The following is a 16,987-nucleotide window of genomic DNA, read 5'->3' as shown; positions in this document are numbered from 1 at the left end:
CCTGCCCAGACCCCCCAACAACCCCACCCTGGGCATCCCTGGCAGCGCTGTCCAAACGCCCCTGGAGCTCTGGCAGCCTCGGGGCCGTGCCCATTCCCTGGGGAGCCTGGGCAGTGCCCAGCACCCTCTGGGGGAAGAGCCTTTCCTGATATCCAACCTAAACCTCCCTGGCACAGCTTGATGTATCTCAAGGAACACAGAAATGCATGGCAGCGGTTTGGCAAGGCTGAGTATGTAACAGCAGGTGCTGTAACCACACCTATTGTAAAGGACAAGCAGCACCAAACCCGGCCATTCCCGCACTTCAGGAATTCAGACCTGGCCCACAGGAGGGTGCTGCTCCCCGGCACACGGCACATCACTGTCCCCACATGCTGATTATGGTTATTAATGCCACGCCAAACCCAATTCTGGCTGCACAGAGCAGCGGGGGCAGAGCAAGGTGAACGTCCCATCAGTCAATGCCCTGATTTATGTGGGCTGGGAACTGCCCTGAGTGCCCATGCGGGCAAGAGAGCAGGGCACAGAGCTGTGTGGGTGTGAGGGAGCAGGGCACAGAGCTGTGGGTGTTAGAACAGGGCACAGAGCTGTGGGTGTGAGGGAACAGGGCACAGAGCTGTGGGTGTTAGAACAGGGCACAGAGCTGTGGGTGTGAGGGAACAGGGCACAGAGCTGTGGGTGTTAGAACAGGGCACAGAGCTGTGGGTGTTAGAACAGGGCACAGAGCTGTGTGTACACTGCACATCTCAGCAGGGACTGCCAGGCCAAACAAGGACTGGCACTCACCACTCAAACACACCTGGCTTTTCTGTCCAAAATTTACAGCTGCAGCATCTTCCAAGGCAGAGCAGCGGGCACTGTCTACCTTGTCTCTTGCATCCTCGTCCTGAGCAAACCCAGGCACTGTGACTGGACGGGTGGCCAGAGGGGTGGATTGAGAGCTGGCTGATCCCAGAGGGTCCTGATGGGTGGCACAGGGTCAGGCTGGAGTTCTGTCACTGCTGGTGTCCCCAGGGTTCAGTGCAGGGCCCAGTGTTGTTTAACTTACCCATCAATGGCTGGATGAGGGGTTCCCTGCTGACACAGAGCTGGCAGGAGCAGGCACACCCCAAAGGGCTGTGCTGCCCTCCCAGAGGGCCTGGACAGGGTGGAGAGATGGGCAGAGAACTGCCTGGAATTCACCCAGGGCAGATGCAGGGTCCTGCACCTGGGGAGGAACAACCCCATGTAGCAGCACAGGCTGGGGGAACCTGCTGGAGCAGCTCTGTGGAGAAGGATGTGGGGATCCTGGGGGACAAGGAGCTGTCCCTGAGCCAGCAGAGTGTCCTGGTGGAGTCTCCTCCCTGGGGATATTCCAGAGCCCTCTGGACACATCCTGTGCCCTATGCTCTGGGATGGCCCTGCTGGAGTAGGGAGTGGCACCAGTGACTCACTGTGGTCCCTCCCAACCTCCCCCATCCTGGGATTTCATGATCAAGCACTCGTTCGACAACAAAAAACCCCATAAATCTCATCTTTTAATTGTGCTGAAGAAACCCCAATGATTTTACCAGATTTGACAGAAAGCTCCCACGCTAAAAACGTGACAAAAAGGCACAGGAACAGTTAAAAATAACAATGGAGCCAGCTCAGACAGGACAGGGCAAGGGAGAGCCACCACCACGCAGAGGATGGACACAGGGCTGGCAGCAGGACATGAGACAGCTCGTGACAAAATCCAGTTTTCCCTGCAAACATTCGGTGGGTGAGCCCGGCACTGAGGGAGGGGGTGGTGGCAGCACCTCTGTCCCCACGCTGAGCACGGGGACAGTCCCTGCCAGCACGGAGTGACACAGCTCCCCCAGCACCCCGTGCTCCACCACCCACCTGCGGGGGTTTACACCTTATTTTTATTTATTTTTACTGCACAGACAAGTCACAGCAAAAAAAATCAAGTGATTTTTTTTCTACCCGTTACACAATTCCCCCACACTGTGCTCCAGTAACACATAAATTATTTTGTAAACGGGTCAGATCTGCTGACCAATGGGACCTGTTCCAGTCTTGAGGTCCTGTTTGGTTCAACTGATTCTCCAACAAACTCCAGGCACAGTTTGCCATTTTGTTTGTTCTGCAGAGGATTATTTGCAACCATCTAAAATTATTCTGAATTTTAAATTATTCAAAAAATCATCCCCCAGAACGTACCAAGGCACTAGAGATGGTCAGGAACATGAGACTAAAGACTCAAAGCATCATGTGCTTGTCAGAAAAAATAAGATTTCACCTCTCCTTAACCATGTCTCAGCTGCTCTTCAAATATACATAAAACTGACTTCTTTAAGTAAAAAATCAGACATAAAAAATTGGACCCAAGTTCAACAAAATGCTTCCTACCTCCGTGTGGAGTCTTTAAACCCTTTGGGATCTGGACTAAGTGCTTTCAGAGCTGGAATTCAAATATTTTAGCAGGGATTTCACCTCAATGGAAATTTGATTCTCTGTCCAATGCTGAAATATTTTATTAATTTGCACATCAAAGAATACCATTATGCCTTAGCTGACAGAACCTCTAGAAAATAAAATAGACAGGTGCAATTATGCTATGAACTAAATATATATATATATATTAAATATTTGCCATTTTACCCAACCAGAGGCCTTGCTTTTAGCACTGCAATGATCACAAAGGAAAAAGCAAGGCTCAGAATTATTTCCACTTCAGATAGAATTTGTCTGAAATTGTAAAGATCAGGTTGATTTTCACAAGAGCAGTCGATCCTACAAAGGCTTATGAAGATGATGATCCAGTGTAATTAATTCTTGGGACTTAACGAGGTCATTCCCAGTGCAAAGCCTGCACTGAAGACAGGACTCCTCTTGTCTGTGCCAGTAGGGAAGTGCAAACCCTTCTAGTGTGGAGAAACACACCAATACTGGAGTTACATCCCTACTGGAGTCCCACAACATCATCCTACACCCAGCAGGACAAATTCAACCACGAAGATACAAAGCCCCTGCAGGGCAAGAGCAGCACAGGAGTATTTGCATCCCAGCTTCAGCAGCTTAGCCATGGTACTTAAAAAAAAAAAACACTTAAAAAATGTGAATTACCTCAAGCATTGAATCACTTTTCCAAAGCAGGTGGAAAAAACCCAACCCCCAGCAGAAGATAATGCCCTGAAACAGATTTTTGCCTGAAGAGTTTCACCTAGGACTGAGCACAGGCTGAGTTCACCAACCTCAGCACAAGGAAGGCTCTGGGCATGGACTGGCTTAAAGCCAGGATGTTTTCCTGCCTGCAATTCCCACCTCTGCTCTTCAGCCCCACCAGCAGCAGGTTTTAACCTCGTGGCAAAAGGAAGGCAGCAGCAGCAGAAGTGAGCAGAGACAAAAGGGTGGCTGTGATTTCTCCCAGGAGGGAGCACCCTCCATGGCTGCAGCTCTGCTGGCCTGGCTGGGACAGCCAGGTGTGGACTGAGATTAAAATTAGACAAAAACAAACAACCACAACCCCAGAAATCCCCGGCACACAGAGCTCAGCACAGTGGCTTGTGCCACACTCACTGTGGACAAAGGCACGACACCCTAAAGTCACAGTAACCCCTTAACAAAAACACCTCCAGGTTCATCGGCGGCTCCTGGGCAGCACCAACTCCTCCACAAACCCTCTGAACCCTCTGCCAGCCCCAAACCTGGCTGAGGCTCCTGGGGGGCCCCCTCACCCAGCAGAGCCCCCAGCCCTTGTTCTCCCAGAGGACTGGGGGGAGTTTGGGTTGTTTAACACTTGCTTTACTGCCCAGGAGCTTTGGCCTTATCAAAGCACGGTGGAAATGGAGCAGCAGGTCACCTGGAACACCAACACACACAAATCCTTCTGTTTACAGTCCCTATTCTGTGCCTTGCAGCAAAACACAAAAAAGAAGCATCAGGAAGGCAGAGGTTGGCCCTGCAGTGAACTGGGAACAGGTGGAGCTGCAATGGCTTAAAGGAAATCAGCATCACTAAATCACAGGTTGGCAATGTCAGTACAAACCCCAAATAAGCACCGCGTGCCCACTGCCCCCTGTCCCTGTTCTGGGAAGTGGACTGAAAGTGGTTTCCATGTCAAAGCACTCAGACAAGTGAAACATTTATCAGGGCAGCTGCCACGTCAGGAGATTTTCATCCCAGCTGAGACTGAGAGTGTTCATTTCCATAACGCTCTGCTGCTGTCATTAATGAACGTGCTAATGATCTCTTAGTTCTTCATTTAGTCTGATATTTGCTGGTTGGGACGTTTGGGAATAGAGATGAACTGATTTACACCATCTTCCAGTCTGGCCTGGGGTGCTGAAGGAAGACAGATGAATAACCCAAACCCAGTTGTTCTGAGGGCCCCTCTTCCCATAGTTTACAAATTCAGGGGATGAGGGAAGGCACAGAGAGCAGTGAGTATGGCAGACTTCCCCTTAAAAAACCTGGCACGTGCTTTCCACTGCTCATTTAAAACAGCAGAAGGCAGGAGAGCCCTTTGCAGGACAGTACAAGAATATCACAAAAGCATAAATGGATTTATTCAGCTGCTGCATCCATTACACAGCAATGTAATGTATATAAATATATGGAATTCCTTTAGAAAACAAATCCTTTGGAGCAAAAGCTTCCAAGCAGTGATCTCCAATCCCTAAAGATAAAACTGGAGTGCTTTAAGGGGTCCATAAAGAAATTCAAGCAAAACGTGCCTCTTGCCAGTGGGCTCAAATCAGATTCATGTCACTGCTAAAAAATGGTTCCAGTTCTAGAAGGGAAAGGGCTGGAACCCTCTGCTTTAAGAAATTCCAGCCATAACAAGCTCTAATCTCCAGTTAATTCCCAAGAACTCCCTATTGCACTGAACTCTGGCAAATGGCATTTATTTCAGTTCCCTTTTAACCAGGGCAGTGCATTAATACAGACTTATTAATGCTGTGACCCCTGGATGTTACTTTAAATAAGAACATTGAAAGTATTTCTTTTGGTTGCCTGGCTGCTTTTGCTGTTGCATTTTAACAGTTTCTTGTGTTTTGCCTGAAATGGAATTTGGAGGCTGCACAAACAGTGCTGAGGCCGAATGCAACGTGCTCCAGGTAAACATAAATCACTGCACTACATCTTTTAGCTATAATCTAATTTAATTACCTGAAAAATCATTTTATGGCTGTTTTATTGTGCTTTTATGTAAAAAAACCCCCAGGAGCCACAAATAAACATCCCGCTAGCTGTGGGAAGAGTATCCTCCTTGTGGTTACCATTGCTACTCCTCCCTCCATTCCTGGCACAGGCAGGAATGGATCTGCAAAGCCATCTTTTAATAAACAAAGGTTTAGAATTTGGGTACACAAACCTGTGCATGGTCACAGCTGAAAAAAAAAAATCTCCACCCGGGCAGCACGGAAAGAGGAAAGAATCACCCGGAGCAGTTTTTATTCGACTTTGGTCCCACTGGTGGCTGACCTGCCCTGAAGTCTCCTGGCCAGCTGCTCCTTCCTCCTCTCCCTGTGTCCTGCCCATGCCTCAGGGGCGAAGGAGTGAGAACAAGTCGCTGCAGGAAGGCAGGAACATTTTCGATAACAAAAACAACATTTGCAACAACCACGTGCTGTCGGTTTTCATCAGCACTTTCAGTGCTCCTCGCACTGCTCTGCCCTCTGGCAAAACAGGAGTTAAAAACCAGCGTTTCAAAAACTCCATCGAGGCTTCTGTTCAAAGTTCCAGAGATTCTTTCCGATGCTGTGAACAAAGTGTGCTGCACAGGGACTCCCCCAGGCCATGGCACTGCCATCCCCGTGGGGACAAACCTTCCCCCCAAGGGCTCCGAGTGGGAACTCCACACAAAACAGGTTTGGTTAAAAATTACAGCAGAACTTCCACCCTGCCCTCCCCACACGGGCACTGCCCCCGCTCACTGCTTTTATACAGCTCAGCCCAGTCCTCCCTGGCAATGCCAGTTCAGTGCTTTCCACTCCCCGGACTGCACAGAGGATCCTCAGCCCAGAATAAAAACGTTCCTGCAGGAGGTAAGGGCAGCAAAGGAGAAATTCAGCAGAATTTGGGATTCATCCCCTGGCATAAACAAGCCTCAAGGCTGAGACAGAACAGTATTTGTGGGGTTTGAGTATGACAGACTTTTCTCTGTGACACACAGAGGCTCCTTTCCTCACCAGTGCCAGTTCTAGGACACGGAATGGGCGGATCTCAGTGAGGTTCTCCTTTCCAAGATGTGCTACAGCCACCCCTCACCTCCCCCAGTACTTCTGTGCTGCTCTGGCGTCCTAAAAATGTAGTGAAAGTTCAGTCAGCACAGAAAGGACTCATCCTCCTGCTGCCTCGTCCTTCTTTGAGGTTCCCAGAATGAAGTGATGCATGACATTCAGCTTTCACAGAAAGAAGAGAATAGTTACTGGCCCTTGCTCAGAAAAAACACCCAAACAAAACATATCTTAGAAATATGCTAGAAAATTTTGAGATACCTCAAAATATCTATTTAGTAAACATGTCACGATTCCTATTGAATTGTATGCCTTTTTTGACTCCCGACTCATTATTTTTCAATTATTAAGGATGATAATATTGTCTGTACACAGCACCTTTCCCTTTGAAAAGCTGTGAAGCACCTGCGAGATTCAGACTGTAAACTCCTCTGGGAGGAAAAGCACGGTCACTAAGGATATTTCTCCATTCCATCACTCTTTGTGGTACTCAGGAAAACCTGTTCATCTCTCAGTTCTGCCTTCACAATTGTATTCTACTGCTGTGAGGAAAGAGAACCTCTTCCTACCCTTCTATTTCAGCATGAAGAACAGACACTCTTCACTTCCACATAATTTAAAATCGAAGTAAAAAGTTCTATTTACACTGACCTGGTGAAATAAAGTTCGGCAAAGAATTTTCCTGCCTCCTTTTCCAATTGGTCTGTGCACTCCCATTGTATAAAGTCCAGGACAGAGCAAAGGGTTTATAGCCAATAAATCCTGCATTCATGCACAAAGTCTGTGTGACATGGACACATCTGGGCAGATGTTGGATAATCTGTTTGTCCCTTTTCACTTTGGTGCCTGTGATTCCATCTGCCTGGCATAAGAAACTGCCTAGAAGGGACTTTTTTTGGTTAAAATTAAAGAACTAGATATTTTCCATATCTAATGTTCACAATTCTAAAGAGCTCCCAAATATTAGGAAAACAACGGACTGCCCATAAGCATGAATCAGACTTCTAGAGAGTCATCTCTGGAAAAAAAAGAAATCATTAAAATCAAGCTGGAGAGGCAACATTTCCATGGGCACAGGGCAGTAAAGGCCTGAGGAGAAATGAGATAACCATGCCCTTGTGGCCTGGCTGAATTAAGAGGCAGTGCCAAAACCTCTGGAGGTGAGAGGTGCTTGGTTAGAAGATACTCATTAAGGTATCGTCCTGCATGTTTAGATTTGATTTCTCTACCTGTCTCAGGTTCAGGGAGGTTGCAAAACCAAACACTGCCCAGTAAAGACCAGAGCAAACAGTCCCTGGCAGCCATTCCTTGGCAAACACAAGGGTGTGGTGATGGAAAGGCAACACCAGAATGAGGGGTGAGAAATGAGTTGCCTCATTCTTCAGCCGGACAGGATGTCCAGAATACTCCAAAATCCCACCCCATCCACCAGGACAGGGTTGCAAAAAAGACCTGATCACAACTTAAGAGCAGAACTGAGACACAGAAAGTTCCAGAGAGGAGACATGAGATGAACGACCCTGTGAAAACTCAGATCCACAGATTGGCCACAATCAGATTGAGAACTGCCTTCATTCAGTACCTCCTATGGAATCACTACACCTGGCAGGAAAATCCAGAGAGAATGGCCAGTACCAGTGTGCTGACACCAGCCTGCCCTGCAGTCTGAGCACACAGGTACCACTGAGCACGCAGATTGCATAGACACACACACATGTTTTCCCAGCATTTTTTCCAGCTCCTATCTTCCCAAGTTAGTTCTTAGAAGCACCGTGCCCCTGCGTGCCCAGGGCGAAGTCCACGGCCTGGTGCACGCTGTGGAAGAGCAGGTGGTCCTCCCCCTCCTTGAAGAACTCCCCTCGGAGCAGGGAGCTCCTGACGGAAGGGTTGCACTGGGCCAGCAGCACGTGGACACCGATGTCCTCGTAGTCCTTGCAGACCTCCTTGAGCGTGCGGATCCCGGCCGTGTCCAGGAACTGCACTGCACAGCAGTCGATCACTATGGTGTGAAACCCCACAGGTCCCGACCCAAAATCCACAGGGACGCTGCTCTGGTTGTCCCCAGACCCCACCTCCTTCTCCCTGAGCATTCTTTTCGCTGCTTTCTTCTCGGCTGCCTTCACCCCCACGGGGTTGACCCCAGTTTGCTTGTAGAGGGTGGATTTGAAGCACTCCTTGTTGATGTAGTAGAGGGGGGCTTCAAAGCGAAACACCACGACCCCGGGCTTGGTTTGCAGGTTCTTGTAGGCAGAGAGGGACTCGTAGGTCTCTGACTCAGCCACCCAGCCCAGCAGCGGCGCCTCCGGCCGCTGGGTGCGGAAGATCACGCAGAGCATGGAGAAGCAAACCCCCACCAGGAGCCCGATCTCGGTGCTGATGAGCGCCGTGGCTGCCATGGTGACCCCCCAGATCACCGTGTCCACCCTGCTCAGGTGCCACATTTTGGGCAGGTCCCTGAACTTCCGCAGGGCTCCGCGGAGGTTGACGATGGTTATGACGGCGAGGACGCATTTCTGCAGGGAGTAGAACAAAGGTGCGATCACAAGGAGGACTAAGAGGATCACCAAACTGGTCACAATGCCGGACACTTGGGTCCTACAGCCCGTGGACTCCTTGACCAGGGTTTTGGCAAGAGCTGCGCTGGTTGTGAAGCAGTGGAAGAAGGAGGGGATGATGTTGCAGAAGCCAATGGCGTACATCTCCTGGTTGGCCCTCACGGAGTATCCGTGCTTCTTGGCAAACATCTCCGACAGGGACACGGTGATGGCAAAGCCAATAATGGCAATGGGGATGGCATCCAACGCCACGTTGGGAATCAGGGCCCAGTCTGGAGGGCGCGGCGGCAGAAACCCCGTTGGGATGTGCCCGGAAATGCTGGAGCCGTAAGTCTCCCTCAGCTTCCCAAAGTGAGACGCCAGAGTGGCGGCCACAACCACGAAGAGTTCCACTGGAATTGGAGCCTTGAGCTTGGATTTGAAGCGCTCGTTGAGCTCTTTGCTTGGGATGAGCACCAGGAAGCACAAGGAGCTGGTGATGAGGTCACAGATGTTGGTCCTGTGGATGTTTCTGAAGATGTTTATCCAGGTGGTGATGAAGGAGCCGACGCCCCCGCTCCGAGGAATGTCCAGGCCCAGCAGGTACTTGACTTGTGAGGTCAGGACAGTGAAAGAGGCCCCTGTGACAAATCCACTGAGCAGCGAATCCGAGAGGTACACGGAGACAAAGCCCACTTGGAATAAACCCATGGCCACCTGGAAGGAATCAACCACACACAGCACATCAGGGCACAAATCCCACGGGTTTTGTCAGCTGGGATAAAAACCCCAACATTGTGCATGGCCCTGGAGGACAAGGCATGGTCTGAGCATGGAGAAAAGTCTCCAGTATTCAAATCAGGCTTTTTGGGGGTCTCAATCCCCTGAACAAATGTTTATTGTTTGCTCTGCTAATTACCCTGGTGAGGAAAAAAGAAAAGAAGAAAACCGGGGGGGAAAAAACCCCAAAACCCACGTTTGAAATACTGTCTGCTTTTGCCATTTCTCTCTCAGTTCCTATAAACTCTGTGAACTTTGCAGGCATCTAAAACGTTTCTGGTGGCCTTTGTCTGCCTTACACTGGAGTTCAGAACCTGCAATAAACCCACAGCCTGGGTGTACCAACTGTCCTCTGCACGGCAGAGTTTGGTGCCTCTGACTCAGTCTGTGAGCTGCAAACTCCTGGGCTGCAGATCATAGAAACAGAGAGAACTGGGAACTCCATGAGAATCTCAAAGTATTACTGAAGAGAGGGAAGGTTTAGGATCTGGACTGGCTGAAATCAGCCCAGAGCTCTACAAAAGGCTCCCTCACAGCCTTGGTAATTAATTCAAGGTTGTTCTAAGTGTAAAACATTAATAATAATTAGCTTACCTCGTTAGGCTGTATTAACTGGTGTGAGAAGATTTGCTTTTTAGGATTTTATGGTAAAGTTTGTGATACAAAGAACACGTGATTCTGATTGAAAAAAATAAGTTTGAGGGTGTTGGCCTGTAAAGAATATGCCTAATATTCAGAGGGACTGAAGATAAATTGATTTCTTCATACAAAGAAACTTAATTAAGTATTTGTACTTGCAAGGAATATGAAGTGCAATTCACAACTCCAAAACTGCATCCATCCAACAGGGATGAAACTCAAAACCCAGGGTACCTTGGGAGGCCCAGAATATTTCGGAAATAACTCAATATGAACTTGCAGTACAAAACGTTCCAGCTTGTGTCTGAAACCCGTGTTTTAAAGTATCACAAATATGTTTTTTTTCCCCTCCTATAAATTTTGTCCAGGGTTGTCACCCTGGACAGATGAGGACAAATGAATGTGAACTCACAAACTCAAATACCACAGCTCTGCAGTACTGCTAAAAATCATCCCACTCTGGTTAATGCATGACACTCTAAAACATGGATACCTGCTTTAATTTAGGCAGGCAGTGACTTCTAGAGAATATGTAGAGATATATAAAATGTATTTTATCCTCAGTAGTATCCTTTCCATACAATGGCATTGTTTTGGCTTGAAATGGGCCAACAGCAAATTTTAAAAGTACAGTTACGAATAAAAAGAAACTGGGGATACTTTTACCGTCTAAATTTTTCTTTGTTAAAGGCAAATGATTAAAGACTGGAATTAGGAGCTGAGGCGCCGCATTTTGGCCCAATGAAATGGGGTCTAGTGCAAAAAAAATAAACAGAGCTTCAGACCACAGTGAGGAAGGTGGTGAGCAGACCTCGAGAGCTGGAGGTGGATGTGCAGGTCCTTACAGTCCCCAAGAGAGAAGCAACGCAGGCAGGAAAAGCTGTTAAAAAATAGGGAGAGCACCCAGAGGAGTTTCCTGCCCCACAGTGCCCTGAGGTGCAGATTGAGGACATGTGCAAGCCCAGCAGGATGGGGACAGTCCCCCCCAGAAGAATTACAACTATTTGCACACCACAGCTGTCTGTCCATCCCCCCTCACCTGGTAAACTCCAGAGATGAAGGTCATGGTGGCAGCCACGGCCATGGCATAGCAGCTTTTGTCACAGAGCGGCTGCGGTGCCGTCCCGTTGCCGGTGCTGTTCCCATCCCCTCCCGGGCCTGGCAGGGCACTGAGCACAGCTGGCTCCAGGTCATAGCCAGCTCTCTCCACTTCCCGATCCACCACCTGCCCCACCATCAGGCAAACCACCCCGAAGATGCCAACGGAGATGTGGCGGGAGGTGCCAAAGATGCAGTAAATGATGCAGGCGAAAAAGGACGTGTAAAGGCCATAAATGGGCTCCAGCCCAGCCAAGAGAGAGTAGGCAATGGACTGTGGGACCAGCAGGACCCCCACGATCACACCAGACATTATATCCCCCAGGAGATACTCCCCGAGTTTGTATTTAGGGAGCCACTGTAAGATGGGGAAAAACCCCAAAACACAATCTTTAATTTTGGCTGGGGTGCAGCTGCAAGTTTTCTTTGCTTGCTTAAGCAGCAGAGCCTTCATGCTCTTCTTCTCCTCTTGGGGTTCCAGGAACATCCTGTGACGGAAACCGCACTTGGCATCATCTCCTTCTGGCCCTCCTGTCACTGCGTGGATGTTGCTGGTCTCTGTCATTACTGCCATCACAAGGACTCACTAAAAACACAAAGAAATACCATTAAACCAAAAATGAATGTACAGTGTGAGACTTGAACACAGCATTTATGAAAAGCAAGGGCTGAAAGTCTCAGTTCAGCAGAGATGAAGCAATTTCCAGGCAAACTGGGAACGAGCCTCCCCTCTGTATCCCTGTCAAGCAAGGAATGACCTTTCCCAGGAGGGAAGCTGACGCCCTGTGGCATACACCTGCTGCTGGCAGCGTTGGCAAGTGGAAAGGAACGCAGCAGCACTGCCTTCCTGGGAGGCTTCCCTGAGAAAATCTCTGCCTGCAGCCTGTTCCACCTTGCAAAGCCAGACAGAGGGTTTATTGTAGAGCAGCAGCCATTCCAGTGGGACATTTCCAGGCAAGTGCAGCTCAGTTTACATCTCTTGTGGGTTATTCTTTTTCTAATGCCGTGATTGCACCTGCCAAATACCGCAAAGGTTTGTTACCTACGAAGTGGCTTTTTTACAGCCAATGACACACTGCAAAAAAATGCATCTCACACTTTGAAAAGCTGGTTTTACAAGGAAATTGCGCCTGATCAAAACAATGTATGCAAGTGGAAAACACACTGATGGGCATAAGGAAAGGTAGGTGGGACACTTCTGCTGGAACTTGTGCTCTAGTCCAAGCTGTCCACAGACAGTAAAGCAGGGTGATTATACCAATAATTTAACACTGGGAACATATTGCCTGACTGGGAAGGAGCAAAGTCTTGATGAGACAAACCCTAATGGAACTTGAGCATACCAAGTGACTGCCAGCACTTCCACTTTCAGAAAACATCCAGAATCCTCCAGAAAACTCCTTCAGCCCCAACAGCTGCTACTACCAGCACAGTGAGGCTGTTTCAGCCAGAAACTCACTGGTCTGGGGTGAGACGCAGCAAGAGAACCCTGAGAAGTGTCACTACCAGGCTTCCCTTTCTGGCACTGCAGTCCCAGAGTGCCAGTGACAACATGGATTTTATGTGCTGCTCACGTCTTTTCCATGCAGTGCAAACATCAGCCAGACTTCTGTCCATGGAATGCTCACCACTGAATTAATTGCCCAATTAATTGTCCAATTGATCTGAATTAACTGTACCAATTAATAAATTGCTACTGGAACTGGCGGTGCTGAGGATGCCACTTGAGTTTGCCTCAGAATGTGTTCACTTAATCACCATTTCACAAGCAGCTACAACATCACAGAGCTGTGGAGTCATTCAGGTTGGAAAATCCCTCTGAGATCATCGAGTCCAACCGTTCCCAGCAGTGCCAAGGCCACCATGTCCCCAAGTGCCACATCTCCAAGTTTTAAATCCCTCCAGGGATGGGGACTTCAGCACTTCCCTGGGCAGCTGTGCCAGGGCTGGACAACCCTATTGGTAAAGAAGTATTTCCTAATTAAAACACTCACTGCTACCACCCCTTCAGTTAGAGTCTCCCAAAAACACGGGAGAGAGAAGTGAGAGAAGTGACTTTGTGTGGTACCTACTGTCTTAGGACAGCCTGAGCTGAAGGAACCCACAAGAGTTGAAGCAACTACAGAACTTAATATTCAGAATGGCTTCTTCAGAGACTTCTATAACCAATCAGAAGGTAATTCCACCCAGTGAATCCAACTGTCCCACCTCACACCGTGGTGTCTTGTCCCTGGAGCTGCAGACCTATCAACACCCAGCAGATGCTGACAGAAAATACCAGGTGAGGAGTTTCTATTTTATCTCCTGCTCCATGCTGGGACTCCCAAAGGTGTTTCCACTCACCCCAGACCTAGACAGGGAGCGTCTCTTTGGTGGGTGAGCTCCTGTACCCTCCCAAATAACCAAACCCAGCCACTCTTTGCCAGCCTGAACTGAACTGGTACTGAAAAGAGGGTTTCAAATGCAGACCCCAAACCACGGACAGCCTGATGGATCAGCAGGGATGGGTTTTCTGTGTGACAGGGGCTGTATCCCTCCCTGCTGTAATATCCCAGGATCCCTGAGGCTGGAAAAGCCCTTCAGGACCATCGGGTTCAAGCTGTGACCAATGCCCACCCTGTCCCCAGCCCAGAGCTCTGAGTGCCACCTCCAGCCCTTCCTTGGGCACCTCCAGGGATGGGCACTCCAAACCTCCCTGGGCAGCCCCTGCCAAGGCCTGAGCGCCCTTTCCATGGGGAAATTCCTCCTGAATCATGACCTATCACAGCCACAGAGCTTGTGCTCTGTTACATGCTAGGGCAGACACCTGGTAACGATGAGCTTCCCTTGGCTAATCCTTTCCAACTCAGTTTCTTTAATGTGCTTTAGAACAATTATGGGCTCAGAAGAGCCACATGAAGAATTAGGATCTTTAAATGAAGAAACTGCACTGCAAGAAGTGGTAACCCCAAGATGATCCAGTGATCACACTTGGAGGAGACCCCCATTTCTCCCTTCCAGGTTTCCAGTCTCACCCACCTGTACAGGACTACAAAGTGTGCTCAGGGACAATTTACAGCCCTCACAACTCCCCCGAAATACACAGTGAGAACCAAGTGACTATTACAAAAGCCTGTGTCAGCTCTAATTTTGCAAAAGCACTTTTTAGAGCTGTATTTGCTCACGAAGTTTTATTCATTTTACCAGCACAGAGTTACAAATCAAAAGGCTTCTCACCCACCCAAAGCTCAGCAAATCAACGCTGTGAAAGCTGAGGGGAAAAAAATCGACCCAGACTACTTTTTATGTGTAGCAATGAGTTTGTTCTCTGAGATTTTAGTGAAAATTTCAGTAGGGAAAATCCTTCTGATTCCTTCTGTCCCTCATCCAGGACTTGCAGGCAGCTCCCTCAAACCTGGGAATTTTCTTAAATGTGCCAAGACAAACCCCAGACAGCTCAGCTGACTGCTGCTGTAAAACATCTGCATGGGAGGGGGTGCCTGGGTTTCAGTTGTGTCCAGACAGTAGGGAAATGTTCTAAGTAAAAACCTTTTTGGCTCCAGAACTCCAAGCACATACTGGGTCTTTGTGCTGACTTGCATGACAGCTTTCTCTCCATGGCATGAAAAGGACCTTTCACCACACAGTTCCTGCCCCTTGCCATGTCAGGATAGTAGGAAATGACACAATTTCCAACACTCATTTCACCCTTTTCTGCCTCAAAATGCTGCCCTGTATTAATTTTGTAACCGTTAGCCCAGGCTTGTCTAATAAAACTGGATTTTGTTCTTAAACATAAAAAAAACCCCAAACCAACCCTGAGAAAACCCCCTTTGGTTCATGGCTTGGACACTGAAGGACGGTCTGTACATTTAGCTTAGAAAAGGAGCTGCTGTGGTTTTTACTCTGACAGCTGCTATTTACACACAACCTAGAATTCACTTTTATCACTCCTTTTGGCCTTTCAGGCGTGTCTCCTTGCCACAAACTCCGCTTCAGATAAAAAAAGTGCAAGACAGAGCTGAGGAAATTTCCAGTATCTGTTATCAACCGACTGCCATAAAATAAAGATATGGGGAGGTCCTGCAGTCTGTAAAAGTCATCAGACCTCCAGACTATTTCTGGAGTCCATCTGGGCCTTTCTCTCTGATCCCATGATGTGGCAGCATCTGCCTGGCTTCTGTTTTTGGGGGAGCACTCCCTGCAGCCCAGGGCTGGCTTGGACTTCATTCCTCCGTGGCAGATCAGAGTCACCTTGAGAATAAGAGAAAAATGGATTGTGAAGCTCACTCACCTGCTGAAACAACTACTTCAAGTTGAAACTTTGGATGTGAGCATTTCAGAGTAGAAACTAAATCAAAAGTATTCTTTCTGTAAGACCCATCTCAGTTTTCCTTATTTTTCTACATTTAAATTGTCACTGCATGTGATCACCCCCCACCCTCAGGTACCCTTTGCTAGACAGGAGAACTTACATGCACTAAAAACTAAATCCATGATCTAAAAAGACATGAACAATTTCTGGAGAACTGTAAAGGAGAAGCAGGTGAATCAGAAATCCAAGTTCCACACAAACTGAACCAGAGCTGGGCCCTTAGAAAATGGCCCCACGAAGAATATAAAAGGAAAGTATATCACAGCATTTTGACAACTATATCTTTGACCTTTCCCTTGTTGGACAACAGCCTTTTTCAAATAATGTCTTTATTGTTGTGGAGCAACAAGGAATTCAATATTACCGTGATAACACCCAGATAAGCACTGGAACAACACTGCCTGCACCTTGGAATTTGACAAAATCCTTCATATCCTCCAACAAAACATTCAAGCCACAAACATTTACTTCCACAAAAGACTGAAAATAATGTGAATAATGAAAACCACGTTTAAGGAACCCATCTGGGGACAGAGCTGCCTCATTTTTGGCACAGTAACCAGCAGCCATCTGCTCATGAGGGAAAACCCACAAAGCCAGACAATAAAACCTCGCTTGTGTGATCTCCTCCTACTCCAAATGTCACTTCTCCCGAGCAGCAGCACTTTTGGGGAAGATCCCATGGAATCGGCTCCCTGCTGGCAGCCAGATATTCCAGGGAAGTTGTGTCACCTCCCAAGGGCAGCTGAGTGTGTTGGCTGCTCTGCCCTGCCCTGGCTGAAGCAGATCCCTCCAGCAGGTTCCCTCCCACCCGGATTTCTTACGGAGAGTTTGCCAAGAGGTCCTTTCAGCAAGTTATTCCTGTGTTCGGGCCCCTCTCCCACCCTTTCTGATAGCAGGGAAAGGTGGAGCACTGAGGAGCTGTGTTGGGCAGTGGGGATGGGCTGAGGAAGAGCTGCCCAAAGGAATTTCCTCGGGCAGCAGCTGCCAGCTCAGCCCAGGGCATCCCACACTGCCCACCCCGGCCCGGGCTGCATCCGCAGGGCTGGGAGAGACCCTCCGATCCCGATGGAAACCCACCGGCATTGCGCCGGACAACGCAATTGCCTTGGTTGTTGTGTTTTAATTAATAAAAATAAATAAAATTACTAAAAACCTGCAAGAAGAACTCCACACGCTGTGTACCTCCTGCAGCTGCGGGGTTTTGCTGAGCGCTTTGGAAGCCAAACCAACGCTTACACTCCCGGGAGAGCCAAAGGGAAGTCAGAGCAATAATTTAGCTTTAACGCTAGCTTTTAACATTCACTTTCACCCTCGGGGTCCCACTGCCTTCCTACCCAGCCTCCTTACGGCTTCCATGTGCATTCTCCTCT

At 48.6% G+C, this 16,987-nt stretch overlaps 1 protein-coding gene across 1 annotated transcript; it reads right to left on the bottom strand.

Moving 5' to 3' along the window:
- Nucleotides 1-1,497: 1,497 nt before the first annotated feature.
- Nucleotides 1,498-13,110, bottom strand: SLC26A2 (solute carrier family 26 member 2). The gene is made up of 2 exons (XM_008629120.2): nt 11,202-13,110; nt 1,498-9,460 (listed from the first exon to the last, which is right to left on the bottom strand). The coding sequence occupies exons 1-2, from the start codon at nt 11,832-11,834 to the stop codon at nt 7,964-7,966; spliced, it is 2,130 nt and encodes a 709-aa protein (XP_008627342.1). The 5' UTR covers nt 11,835-13,110; the 3' UTR covers nt 1,498-7,963.
- Nucleotides 13,111-16,987: the final 3,877 nt, after the last annotated feature.

The sequence above is a fragment of the Corvus brachyrhynchos genome, unplaced genomic scaffold, assembly GCF_000691975.1.
Source record: "Corvus brachyrhynchos isolate BGI_N302 unplaced genomic scaffold, ASM69197v1 scaffold21, whole genome shotgun sequence".
Taxonomy (NCBI): Eukaryota; Metazoa; Chordata; class Aves; order Passeriformes; family Corvidae; genus Corvus; species Corvus brachyrhynchos.
The sequence above is the reverse complement of the archived record's forward strand: the minus strand, read 5'-3'. Positions and strand labels throughout refer to the sequence as shown.

Bases quoted from the DNA above. Each gene is read 5' to 3' on its own strand.
- SLC26A2 (XM_008629120.2), bottom strand. From the start codon at position 11,834: ATGGCAGTAATGACAGAGACCAGCAACATCCACGCAGTGACAGGAGGG. The intron at 9,461-11,201 runs GTGAGGGGGGAT...GATTCCTTCCAG, and splicing joins TCATCTCTGGAGTTTACCAG to GTGGCCATGGGTTTATTCCA.